Source organism: Gopherus evgoodei, chromosome 8 (genome assembly GCF_007399415.2).
Source record: "Gopherus evgoodei ecotype Sinaloan lineage chromosome 8, rGopEvg1_v1.p, whole genome shotgun sequence".
In the NCBI taxonomy this organism is placed as follows: Eukaryota; Metazoa; Chordata; order Testudines; family Testudinidae; genus Gopherus; species Gopherus evgoodei.
In genome coordinates, this window is record NC_044329.1 from 76,664,414 (window position 1) to 76,678,151 (window position 13,738).

A 13,738-nucleotide genomic window follows, 5' to 3' on the forward strand; every position below is an offset into this window, starting at 1 on the left:
TTTTCTTTACTGTACACTAATTAAACCCTGCTCTAAAGACAGAATTATCAATTTCCTCATGGGCTTTTCTATGGCACTCATTACTACAGTATCTGAGCGCTTCACATTCATTTTCATTACAGACTGTGAAATGAGGGGTTATTATCCCCATATTACCTAGGGGGAACTGAAGCATAGAGAAATTAAAAAAGCGTTCACTAATTTTGGGTGCTCAATTTGAGACTCCTTGAACCGGATTTTTTCAGAGAATTTAGCATTCTATATCACTTTATATTTTTCAAAGTACAGCTCCCAATGACTAATTGCAGGTGTCAGTGCTCAGAACCTATACAAATCAACTTGCCCAGCACCACCTAGGAACTCCGTGGCAGGGGAAGGGATATAAACCAATTCTCAAGGCAGCATTCAACTGCTTTAACCACAAAATCCATTCATCCTCTTTGGTCCTGCAATCCCCTCTCTTATTCATTACACACCTTCCATCTCTTTTATTACACAACCCTGATTCCTCCCCAGAGCAGGTCCATCTTGTACACAGAATAAGACAGAAGCCCTATGGAAAAATGGTATGTGATCATGTAAAGACTATCATATGCATGTTCACAAGAAGGCCAAATTAAGATTGCACAGATAACCTTCATTCTGCATTTCCTAACCTCTGACTTGACTTTGCAACCCTAGTAATGTTTTTTTAGCAGAGTTTGCATGTGTGTGTAATTTGCTAGTTTTTAAAATGTACAAACTGAAGACACAGAAATTTGATCACATGACCTCCAAACGGGTTATCAGCAAAGCTGGGCAGACCTTTGCCTCTTGAGCAAAAAGAGTAATTTATAGCAGTAGTAGGCTGTCCTCCTCTATATGATATGTGGATTAACATTAGAGAAGAGCGAGACACACACGCTACTAGTGACAGGTTTCAGAGTAGCAGCAGTGTTAGTCTGTATCTGCAAAAAGGACAGGAGTACTTGTGGCACCTTAGAGACTCAAATTTATTTCAGCATAAGCTTCCGTGGGCTACAACTCACTTCTTCGGATGCACAGTGGTTATTCGTGGTTAATCACAGATATTTGCTAACAGCAAACGAACGGTGAGATTCAGCAGTCTGAGGTTCCATTAGAGGTTCTGGAATAGACTGTGCACTAGTGAGTAGAGTCTTCTGCCCATTCCCTGAAGTGAGAATCCTTCTGCTCAATCCTCCCTAATCTGGCCTTGTCCGAGTCCTGTCTCTTCCTTAACCTAGCTCCCCATCCCAGTCCCATTCTCCTCACGTAACCAGTCCGTCTCCACTTATCAAGCTTCCCATTCTAGCCCTGTGGTTCTCAACCTATTTACCATTACACAGCCCACAATGTGTTATATGACCACATCCAATACCACCTGGTGACATCCAATACTACCTACTATATGGTCCTGTGGATGTCATATGGCTGCAGCTGTGTGCTGATTGGGACACAAGTGGTGCACAGGCTGCAGGCTGAGAACTACTCTCCTACCCCTAGTCTTGTTGCCCAGCAAGTCCTTGTGTCACCATTCCAGTCTGCCTTGGTCCCAGTGTCCCCACACAGCCACTCCCACTTCTCCCACTTCAACCCTCAGCTCTTTGTTCTCAGTCTCCTTCCCCAGTCATTCCAAGTTCCCTGCCTCTCCTCATCCAATCTCTCTCCTCTCGCTCCCCCATTCACATTCTCCACCCCTACTGGTTCCCAGTCCCAATCTCCCTCCAACGGCTCTTGTCAAAATTCAGTCTTCTGCACTCTCGCCCGCAGGTTCCTCGTTCCAGTCTATGTTACTCCCACCCTGCACAGGTCCAGATCTTTTCTCCATGGCATCTGAATCAAGCAGCATCTCACTCCACACTGCCTGGACCCACGAAGGGAGACATTGACAGCACAGAAGCGACAGGCTTCCTACCTTCAGCTCAGGGGTCCAGACAGGGACCTGGCATGGTGCGCAGCAGTCCAGAGCTGCAATTGCAGTGGAAGTCCTGCTCAGCCCCAGGCTGGAGCAAGCCCAGGGTAGGAACACTCAAAAAAAATTTAACTGCTAAAATCTAAGAAGTCTCTGAACAGGAATTTGAGAGAGTTTGACAGAGGGAGGCTTACGATGGTGAGGAGGACCCGCAACACCTGTGGCAGCACTGCTTCTGTCTCCTCCACCTGCGCCTGTAGCCAGACAGAGCACCAAAGCATGGATGCTTTTACCCAGATTCTGGTGTGGGCTTGAAAAGACTGTAACTTGCAATTTCCACTTACTGATATCCAGGCTGGGGGTGGCATCCAATGTGAAAGGTGCCTACTGGTGGAATCTCTCAGGCAGCAAGTAGGAGAGCTACAGGAGGAGGTGGCTAGGCTGAGGAACATCCGTATCCATGAGCAATTCCTGGACAGTATCCATGTGGAGACAGCTGACGTAGCTGTCCCAGTTCACAGGACTACTGACACACCAGTGGAGGAGGAGATGGCTCAGGGTGGACACTGGCAGCTGGTTACTTCTGGCAGCAGGCAGTGCTCCACCCCTGCTGCAAATCCTCCTGCTGTGGTAATAGATAACCGTTATGCTCTTCTTGATACAGGAGAGAAGGAATCATCCCCAACAGTTAAGGAGGCGAAGCCTCGTACCCCTAAGGCTGGGAGGTCTGCTGCCACCATTGATAATAAGAAACGTAGGGTAGTGGTGGTTGGAGACTCTCTGCTGAGGCGGACGGAGACACCCATCTGTTGCCCTGACCGTTCATCCCGGGAGGTATGCTGCCTGCCAGGGGCCCGTATCCGAGATGTTACAGAGGCATTGTCGAGGATTATCCGGCCTTCTGACTACTACCCCATGCTACTCATCCATGTGGGCACAAATGATACTGTGAGGTGTGACACTGAGCAGATCAAGAGTGACTACAGGGCTCTGGGAGTATGGGTTAAGGAGTTTGGAGCACAGGTGGTATTCTCTTCGATTCTTCCTGTCGAAGGTAGGGGCCCAGGCAGAGACAGATGCATCGTGGAGGTGAATGCCTGGCTGCGAAGATGGTGTCGCCAGGAGGGCTTTGGCTTCCTCGACCACGGGATGCTATTCGAGGAAGGACTGCTAGGCACAGATGGCGTTCACCTTTCGAGAAGGGGAAAGGCCTTATTTGCGCACAGACTGGCTAACCTAGTAAGGAGGGCTTTAAACTAGGTTCGACGGGGACAGGTGAGCAAAGCCCACAGGTAAGTGGGGAACAAGACCTGGGAGATGGGTTGGAAATAGGAGGGAGCACGGGCTATAATGGCAGAGAGAAAGGAGGGTCAGGGCAAAGCTGGGAGGCAAGATCAAACCAGTATCTTAGATGCCTATATACAAATGCAAGAATTATGGGTAATAAGCAGGAAGAACTGGAAGTGCTAATAAATAAATACAACTATGACATTGTTGGCACTACTGAAACTTGGTGGGATAATACACACGACTGGAATGTTGGTGTGGATGGGTATAGTTTGCTCAGGAAGGATAGACAGGGGAAAAAGGGAGGAGGTGTTGCCTTTTATATTAAAAATGTACACACTTGGACTGCGGTGGAGATGGACATAGGAGATGGAAGTGTTGAGAGTCTCTGGGTTAGGCTAAAAGGGGTAAAAACACGGGTGATGTCGTGCTGGGAGTCTACTACAGGCCACCTAATCAGGTGGAAGAGGTGGATGAGGCTTTTTTCGAACAACTAACAAAATCCTCCAAAGCCCAAGATTTGGTGGTGATGGGGGACTTCAACTATCCAGATATATGTTGGGAAAATAACACCGCGGGGCACAGAGTATTCAATAAGTTCCTGGACTGCATTACAGACAACTTTTTATTTCAGAAAGTTGAAAAAGCTACTGGGGGGGAAGCTGTTCTAGACTTGATTTTAACAAATAGGGAGGAACTTGTTGAGAATTTGAAAGTAGAAGGAAGCTTGGGTGAAAGTGATCATGAAATCATAGAGTTTGCAGTTCTAAGGAAGGGTAGAAGGGAGTACAGCAAAATAGAGACAATGGATTTCAGGAAGGCGGATTTTGGTAAGCTCAGAGAGCTGATAGGTAAGGTCTCATGGGAATCAAGACTGAGGGGAAAAACAACTGAGGAGAGTTGGCAGTTTTTCAAAGGGACGCTATTAAGGGCCCAAAAGCAAGCTATTCCGATGGTTAGGAAAGATAGAAAATGTGGCAAAAGACCACCTTGGCTTAACCACGAGATCTTGCGTGACCTACAAAATAAAAAGGCGTCATATAAAAAATGGAAACTTGGTCAGATCACAAAGGACGAATATAGGCAAATAACACAGGAATGCAGAGGCAAGATTAGAAAGGCAAAGGCACAAAATGAGCTTAAACTAGCTATGGGAATAAAGGGAAACAAGAAGACTTTTTATCAATACATTAGAAGCAAGAGGAAGACCAAGGACAGGGTAGGCCCACTGCTCAGTGAGGAGGGGGAAACAGTAACGAGACTTGGAAATGGCAGAGATGCTTAATGACTTCTTTGTTTCCGTCTTCACTGAGAAGTCTGAAGGAATGTCTAGTATAGTGAATGCTTATGGGAAGAGGGTAGGATTAGAAGATAAAATAAAAAAAGAGCAAGTAAAAAATCACTTAGAAAAGTTAGATGCCTGCAAGTCACCAGGGCCTGATGAAATGCATCCTAGAATACTCAAGGAGTTAATAGAGGAGGTATCTGAGCCTCTAGCTATTATCTTTGGGAAATCATGGGAGACGGGGGAGATTCCAGAAGACTGGAAAACGGCAAATATAGTGCCCATCTATAAAAAGGGAAATAAAAACAACCCAGGAAACTACAGACCAGTTAGTTTAACTTCTGTGCCAGGGAAGATAATGGAGCAAGTAATTAAAGAAATCATCTGCAAACACTTGGAAGGTGGTAAGGTGACAGGGAATAGCCAGCATGGGTTTGTAAAGAACAAATCGTGTCAAACTAATCTGATAACATTCTTTGATAGGATAACGAGCCTTGTGGATAAGGGAGAAGCAGTGGATGTGATATACCTAGACTTTAGTAAGGCATTTGATACGGTCTCTCATGATATTCTTATAGATAAACTAGGAAAGTACAATTTAGATGGGGCTACTATACGGTGGGTGCATAACTGGCTGGATAACCGTACTCAGAGAGTAGTTATTAATGGCTCCCAATCCTGCTGGAAAGGGATAACAAGTGGGGTTCCGCAGGGGTCTGTTTTGGGACCGGCTCTGTTCAATATCTTCATCAACGATTTAGATGTTGGCATAGAAAGTATGCTTATTAAGTTTGTGGACGATACCAAAGTGGGAGGGATTGCAACTGCTTTGGAGGACAGGGTCAAAATTCAAAATGATCTGGACAAATTGGAAAAATGGTCTGAGGTAAACAGGATGAAGTTCAATAAACATAAATGCAAAGTGTTCCACTTAGGAAGGAACAATCAGTTTCACACATACAGAATGGGAAGAGACTGTCTAGGAAGGAGTATGGCAGAAAGAGATCTAGGGGTCATAGTAGACCACAAGCTTAATATGAGTCAACAGTGTGATATTGTTGCAAAAAAAGCAAACGTGATTCTGGGATGCATTAACAGGTGTGTTGTAAACAAGACACGAGAAGTCATTCTTCCGCTTTACTCTGCGCTGGTTAGGCCTCAACTGGAGTACTGTGTCCAGTTCTGGGCACCGCATTTCAAGAAAGATGTGGAAAAATTGCAGAGGGTCCAGAGAAGAGCAACAAGAATGATTAAAGATCTTAAGAACATGACCTATGAAGGAAGGCTAAAGGAATTGGGTTTGTTTAGTTTGGAAAAGAGAAGACTGAGAGGGGACATGATAGCAGTTTGCAGGTATCTAAAAGGGTGTCAACAGGAAGAGGAAGAAAACTTGTTCACCTTAGCCTCCAATGATAGAACAAGAAGCAATGGACTTAAAACTGCAGCAAGGGAGATTGAGGTTGGACATTAGGAAAAAGTTCCTAACTGTCAGGGTAGTTAAACACTGGAATAGATTGCCTAGGGAAGTTGTGGAATCTCCATCTCTGGAGATATTTAAGAGTAGGTTAGATAAATATCTATTAGGGATGGTCTAGACAGTATTTGGTCCTGCCATGAGGGCAGGGGACTGGACTCGATGACCTCTCGAGGTCCCTTCCAGTCCTAGAGTCTATGAGTCTATGTGTGAACTGTGATTTTTTAAGGCTCACGACTTGGCCAAATTTGGGAGGATTTTCACCGTGATGGCAAAAGGCACATCCCTGACACAAAAATCATCCCCTGTCAAATTTCAAGTCCCTGCTCTGAAGTGGGGGTGTGGAGCACTAAAAACTTTCTCAAAGGAAAGGTCACTTGAATTTTTTAACAAGGGGAAAACAAATGTATTTTCCCCATGCCTTGTTCTCAGAAATGGCTGAGCCATTTTGGCTGAATATTTAAAAAAAACATTCAGTATTAGGCAGATATCTGGCATGGAAATTATCAGCCCAAATCATTGAAGTTTGGCTAAGTTATGTACAATTGACAACAGTGTCAGAGCAACTGAAATCAGAAGTGTTGGACAACCTCAGTATTAGGTGGTGCTGTCAGCTCTGCCTATAATCAAATACTTCAAAAAGCTATTTACTGACTGTCAAAACAGAATGCAGCACTTTACATGAATGGCTGATCCTTCCTTCTAGCTTCCTAACTCCTAAGGAAACAAACAATAAGTGGGTAAGAAAATAAACAACACCGTTCATTGGGTCTTGTAAAAAATCTCTAAATCCAACCTGAACTTTGCTGACAAAATGAACCCTAAAACTTCAAAATATAAAAGGACATCCAGAACAGGAACTGGGTAAAGCTTACTAGTTTATATAATCATGAAATTTACAGGGTCGATACCAAATTAAAATGATAAAACAAAAAAAAAAGATATAGTGTATTAAAATTTTCTCTCTCTCAAAGCATAAGTACAGTAAGTCCTGAATGCACTGCCTCTACCAACAACAAGATGGTTAGATGCTATGAATGTTTATCTATGCACTGCTCAGGGAATCTCAGTTGATTCTTCTGATGGGTTCTAATATCTTATCAGTTCTTGAACTTGCATAACAGGGCGCTAGAGATAAGAGTGATGATCTATATAAAGGAAAAAAATCAGTAATTATGAAAAATAAAATGCTAAGATGGAATTTCTTTGTATACATGGTCTCATTTTTGTCATCTGTTCTTTTATTTCTTTGGTATTTTTTTTTTAATAGAAAAAGCAAAGCATCTTTCTTAGTTGAAGAAAATGGACACTGCATATAGGAAAGCAAGCCAAAATGTCATCACCTGCATACAATGCCAATAAGGACACAGATCCTGTTCCTGCTGAAGTCAATAGAGAAGCTTACTTGATTTTAACAAGACCAATATCAAGTCCCAAAGATTTCGCCATGAGGTGGCCAGAAGAAAGGAAGATACTTTAGGTCACCAACGGTGGAGGAAGTTGACTGACACCAGAACAAAAGGAAGGATGGATTAGGGAAACTTAAAAAATGTAAGTAACTAGGCAAAAACTTTTGATAATGTGTATATTCTGTCCTATTCTAGTTTCTCTCTCTCATCTATTTATACAGTAAGTTTGCAGTGGCAGAAACTGTCTGTCTTACTACAATTGTACACTGCAACTGAAAACAACCCTAACATATATCTTTGGGCTCTACCATAATATAAACATTAAATAATTACAGTGATTAATAAGAAAAAAGACTGCATTTGATTAATTGGGAATGGGGAGGGAAGTGTTTGAAAATTTAAAATCATACCTAGAAGTGACGTCTCCTTTGCAAATGCTGCAGCAATAGCTGGGTCCAATGCTGGTTGCCCATCACCAGATGGAAGATCAGGTCGAGTATAGTCCCTACTTTTATCATTGTTGTACTTCACATTTAAATTCACCAGTTTGGAAAAATCAATCCGTAGGGTACAGCAAGCATTATAAATATTTTGACCATCTAATGCCTGAAAGAGGAAAAATGTATTTAATAATATACAATATAGCTTGGTCATAACTGCTGAAGTCTGATAAAAGTGAGCACACTTTTGTCCATTTAAACTAAAGTTATTTAGTTTAAAAACCAATTAAGATTAAACATATTATGTAGCTCATAAAGGTCATTCCTGGAAGCTTTTGAAATTCCCTTACCTAGAAAAATTTTGCATATCAAAATACCTGGAGATTTATAGTAGCATTTTAGTGCAGTAAAACTTGGGACCCAGTTTGTCAGATCTACTGAATCAACCTGTTTTCCATGCTGCTTGGTATTTAACTCAGGTTTAATGCAGATATACTGTAAAGTTGCCAAAAGTTAAAACCACAATAAAGCATTCTTTGTAAAGAGGCATTAGAGAGAGACAGAAGAATAAACAGAAGGCATTAAAATAATATGTAAAAAGAGGTTATGTCAAGGATCACAGTATTTGCAGTGTTCTAGTAGAATGTTTTTTGTTCTACTGTTAAACAAAAGCAGCATCAACATTTAAAAGACAGATGAAAAAGATCTATTTTAAGACAATTTTTTAAAACAAACAATTTCTTACTGTTACTGTGGTTCGAGATGTGATGCAGCAGTATTCCACTTAGGTGTGTGCATGCCCACCACACCGGAGCTGGAGAATTTTGCCTAGCAGTACTCAAAAGGGATGGTGCTCGCGCCCTGTGGCTATAATGCCTCTCCTGGCTATATGAGATGGTGTTGCTTCAACTTCCCTCAGTTCCTTTGCAAAGAACATCCAGAGACTAAACTCCAATGCAGAGGGGACGTAGGATGGGTCGTGGAATACACGTCTGCATCACATCTTTAAAAATTTCTTCTTCCTTGAGTACATGCAGCCATGTATTCCATTTAGGTGACTCACAAGCAGTACCCAAAAGCGATTGTTAGATGTAAGAGTGTATTCAGGCCAATTTACTTTCTATTAGGATAGATCAAAGTAATTGCTGAATGTATAGAATGTATTCAGATGTTTAAACTTCATTGAAACTAGTGGAAAGTTACTTGTACTGTTTTCACTTATCTATACCTGTCACAACGTAATAGTAAACATTTAGATGGCAAATACTCTTGCAACTAAATTACACATCAAAGAAATCTTGTGAAATGCTAATGAAGGACTTAAGGGCTTTAACAGAAAAAGTTAATTTCAAGCAAGTGGCCATTATGTATATCAGAAATCTTCAATCTGTGTGGTGTGCCCCCCAGGGGGTGCGGAGTAATGTTAGAGGAAGGGGCAGAGCTGGGGCCCGGACCAGACCCCACAGCTCCACTCCTGGCAATGCGCCAGGGGTCCCAGCCCCCAGCTCCGCTGCAGGTCTTGGCCGCCAGCGTTTGTGTGGGCCCCGCTACCGTCTGCGCTCCCAGCTCTGTGGGAGGGTGGGCTTCTGTGAGAAGATATAGATATGAATTCAAAGAAAGGCTCCTGTATCTCTAGACTGTTTGGATTCTAACATGGCAGAAAAACTGAATGAGAAAACGGAGCTCCCCAGAGTTATTCTGGGTAGCCCTGAAAGACTTTTGGGAAACTGGTGTCTATTACGTCACTGCCACCATTTGGAGTTACAAACTGCACTTGTTATTTTTTACCTGTCCTAGCCTCTCAATAACTCATTCTTTTTTCTTAGCAAATAAATCTATAGGCAGTTTACTACAGAATTGACTGTGACCATTGTGTTTGGTGAAAGGTCTGGAGTACCAGTTGATCTAGGGTGAGTAACTGGTCTCTTGGGACTGGGAGAAACCTGATGTGGCGTGATTTTAGGTTTAAATAAACTTTAATCACAAAGTTCAATTTGTCTGGTTGGCAAGATAGGCTGGAGAGGGTAACAGGACTTGTCTGTGACTCCATGGTAACACTGGAATAGTGAGCTAGAAGCTCACATTTGTTACTGGCTTGGTGTAATCTAATTATAGTACAACCCGTTTGGGGTGTCTGCCCTCGTTTTCTGACAGCCAGCCCTGAGATAGTAATTTGCAGTGGTGAGCCACTTCAGACAATGTGACAGGTGTAGTTCATAAATCGGTATATGAATGACCATATAGCAGCCCTGCAAATGTCCAATATTGAGACAGCACTGAGGAACGCTATTGACTTTGCTTGGGCTCTCATCAAATGAGCTTGAACCCTCTGAGGAGGCATAGCCAAAGTTTTTTCATAAGCAGTCTTGATATGGGATGTTATCCATTTAGAGATTGTCTGTGAAGAGACCATTTGTCCCTTCATATGATCTGCACATGACAGAAACAGGTGAGGAGAAGAAATGGTTTAGTCCTGTCCAGATAGAAGGCTAGACATCACCTGACATCTAATGTATTGAGATGAATGCAGCTTTGAGAAGAACATAGGTAAATATACTGACCGATTCAAATGAAACTGAGAAACCACTTTACACAAAAATTTCAGGTGTGGTAGGAAATCACTTTGTCCTTAGAGAATTGTGTATAAGGAGGTCATCAGTGCCCGCAACCCTCCTTATGGATGTTATCACTATCAGGAACAAAGTCTTCTGACACAAAAGCAGAAACAGACAAGATGCCAAGGGGTCAAATGGAAGCCTCATTAAAAGCTGCTAGAACTGTGCTAAGATTCCACAGGAAGAAACTCTTAGACTGGAGGATGAAGACAAAGTCCTTTTAAGAACCTTGCTACCCTGGCATTGGAAAAGACTGATCTTCAATGAATAGGAGGATGAAATGCTGATATCACTGCCAGATATACTCTCAATGAGCTAAGCACAAGGCCCAACAGCTGAAGGTGCAGCAAGTACTTCAGCTGGCTTCTATTCAGGTTATCTTGAACTCCACAGGCCAGCGAACACAATGAAAACTGCTTCAATTTTGCCTGACAGGCCATTCTGGTAGAGGGTTTTCTATTGCTGAGTAGGACTTGTTAAACAGCCACCAAACATCACACTTCCTCCTCATTTAGTCATGACGGAACCACATCATGAGATTCGGGAAGCTGAGCATGGGAAATAAGAGGCAACCATGTTTCTGTGTGAGTAGGTCAGGATGGAAAGAAAGGGATATGAAAGGCTGAACTGACAGAGCGACAAGGTCAGAGAACCAGAACTGCCTCAGCCATACCGAGGTAATAAGTATGAGTGTGGCCCGATCCAACCTCAGCTTGAGCATGACTTGTGGGATGATCAGAACTGGGGGAAAAGCTTACAGGAGATCCAACTGCCACCTGAGATGGAAAGCACAGGATAAGGATTCCAGACTAAGGTACCCTCAAGATTAGAATAAGTCAATTGCCAGAATGCTCAAAGCTGAGAAGATAACAGAGGACACTTGTCTACAAAGACCATTCATGACTCAGGAAAAAATTCCTGCTGAGATGGTCCGTAAGATGATTCTGGATCCTAGGTAAGTGCAGAATTACCACAATCTGATTGCCTCCTGGCACAGCATCCTGGAGTGTGCTCCCCCTTGCTTGTTCACATATACATTGTGGTGGTACTGTCTGTAGGTATGTGAACCACTGAGCCCAATATGGTCCAGAAAAGCATGACCTTGTAGATGGCCTGAAGTGCCAGCACACTGTTATGCAGTGAGGCCTGCATCTCTGACCTTGACTTTTCAGCAGCGCCATGTGCGCTCCGCAGCCCATCAGGGAGGCATCGGTGACAAGAGAACTGGTTGGTAAGGGCCGGACAAAGGGAACACCCTGACAAACATCCTCCGGAAGTGTCCATCACTACGATATGACCAAGACCAGTGGAGGAAGATGGACCAATCTGTCCAAGTGAAGAGTTGGACAGTAAACTGTCCTGAGACACATCTGAAGGAGACAAAGATGCAACCTTGCAAACTGGACCACTGTGTGCAAACAGAGCTTCAGGCACATCTGGATTCTTGTGAAAGGCTGAGACTGCGGACTGAGACAAAGGTGGTGAATTGCCTGAAAACTGTCAGTTGACAAAAATGCTCTCAGAGTCTATACGGGCGATAATTAACTCAATTTTCTGAATGGGAACCAAAGTTGACTTTCCGATGTTTAGGATGAGTCCCAGATGTTTGAGCAAGTGCATGTAGTGTTGACATGGAAAAGGACTTCCTCTCTGGATACTGCCCCTCAGTAAACAGTCATCTATGTATGGGAAGTTATGGATTCCTTCCTTCCTGAGGTATGCCATCACCATGACCATGCATTTGGTAAAAACCCAACAGGCTGAAGGGAAGCACCACATACTGGAAATGGTGCTATGACAAATCAAAGGAATGTTCTGTGGCTTGGCAAAATTGCCACATGAAAATAGGCATCCTGAAGGTCCAGAGTAGCCAACCAGTCGTTCCAAGACAACGGGGGAGGCTATGTCACATATCTGATAAATCTGTTGAGGCCATGAAGGTCAAGAATCTTAGCCCTCCCTTGGATTTGGGCACCAGAAAGTACCAGAAATAGAAGTTCTGACCCTGGTGTTCCAGCGGAATCCCTTCCACTACTCCCAAAGCCAGCAGAGAGCAATCCTGCTCGAGGAGCAGCATCTCATGAGAGGTGTCCCTGAAGAGGGATGGGGAAGGAGAGGGGAGGAGGATGCAAAGGAACTGGATGGCATAGCCCCACTTGACAATGCTTGCAATCCAAATGTCAATGGTGATCGAGATCCAAGCACTGTGAAAGCAAGCCAGTCTGTTCCCAAATGGAGCAGGCAGGGAGAAGGTAGCCATGACCAGAACACAGCTCTGGTCCAAGGAGTGAAAATGAGTACATGGAAGGCTCTTGGGAAAAGTATGTCGACTGGCAAAACCAGAATGCCGCCTCCTCCTCCGGGACCTATACCCCTTTCTGAAGTAGTCCTGCTGTCTCAGGGAGGGAAAGGCTGCCCAGATGTGGGCTACAGATGATGCCGCTGCTGACTACCACAGTGACATCTCTGCACTGCCAGCAAATACACCCCCAAGGACTGTAGGGTAGCCATAGAGTCCTTGAAGGAGTGCAGAGTTTCGTCTGTTTGGAAAAAAGGACTCAGCCATTGAAGGGCAAATCCTCTATGGCCTGTTGCACATGGGGAGCAATACACAGATTCCACAGCCAGGAAGCCCTTCTCATGGTCGCCACTGAGGCCATCACTCTGCGATGCAACATGGACTGCAACAAAGTCTTAGCCACCAACCAGTCTTTGGTGATAAATGCTTGAAATTCCTCCGTTGGGGCTTCAGGGGATACACCGGGTCCATACATTTAGAGTCCTTATCCTTGGGAGTTGACTTACATCTGCTCTGTCGGGCTCTGTCGTTCACAGCGGTTACAACCAGGAAATCTGGGGCTGGATGTAAATAAAAACCCTCAAATTGCTGCACTGGAATGAAGTAGCATTTCTCCATGTGCTTCGCAATAAGCAGTACTGACCTGGATTGCTTCAGAGAACTTAGCAGGCACTCAGAGGTCATTGCTAATAGGGAGGGGGACTAACGGGGCAAACAGCTGCAGCATATCCAACAATTTATGGGTATTCTCCTGCAGGAACTCTGCTTGAATACCCAGAGAAGCAGCCATGAACTGCAAAAGATCCTGGTATGCCTTGAAATACTCAAATACCAAAGGAGTGGAAGAGCCAGGCACAATGGAATCATCTGGGGATGAAGATAAAATGGTTAACTGTGACAGATGCTACTCCAGGACTGATGGGACAACTTTGGATGCTCTTCAAGGGAAAGGTTCACTGGTGCCTGGGCCAGTGATTTCATCTTAGAGCAAGATGTAGAGTGGAACGTCTGCGATCA

The 13,738-nt window shown here is 43.9% G+C and overlaps 1 protein-coding gene across 5 annotated transcripts in view; it reads right to left on the reverse strand.

Moving 5' to 3' along the window:
• PTBP2 (polypyrimidine tract binding protein 2) overlaps positions 1-13,738 on the reverse strand; it is an 80,681-nt gene that overhangs the window by 16,286 nt on the left and 50,657 nt on the right. For all 5 annotated transcript variants that reach the window (XM_030571645.1, XM_030571644.1, XM_030571643.1 and 2 more), the window contains one exon: positions 7,778-7,973. In XM_030571645.1, coding sequence (XP_030427505.1) covers positions 7,778-7,973 — 196 coding nt within the window. The remainder of the gene's footprint in view (positions 1-7,777; positions 7,974-13,738) is intronic.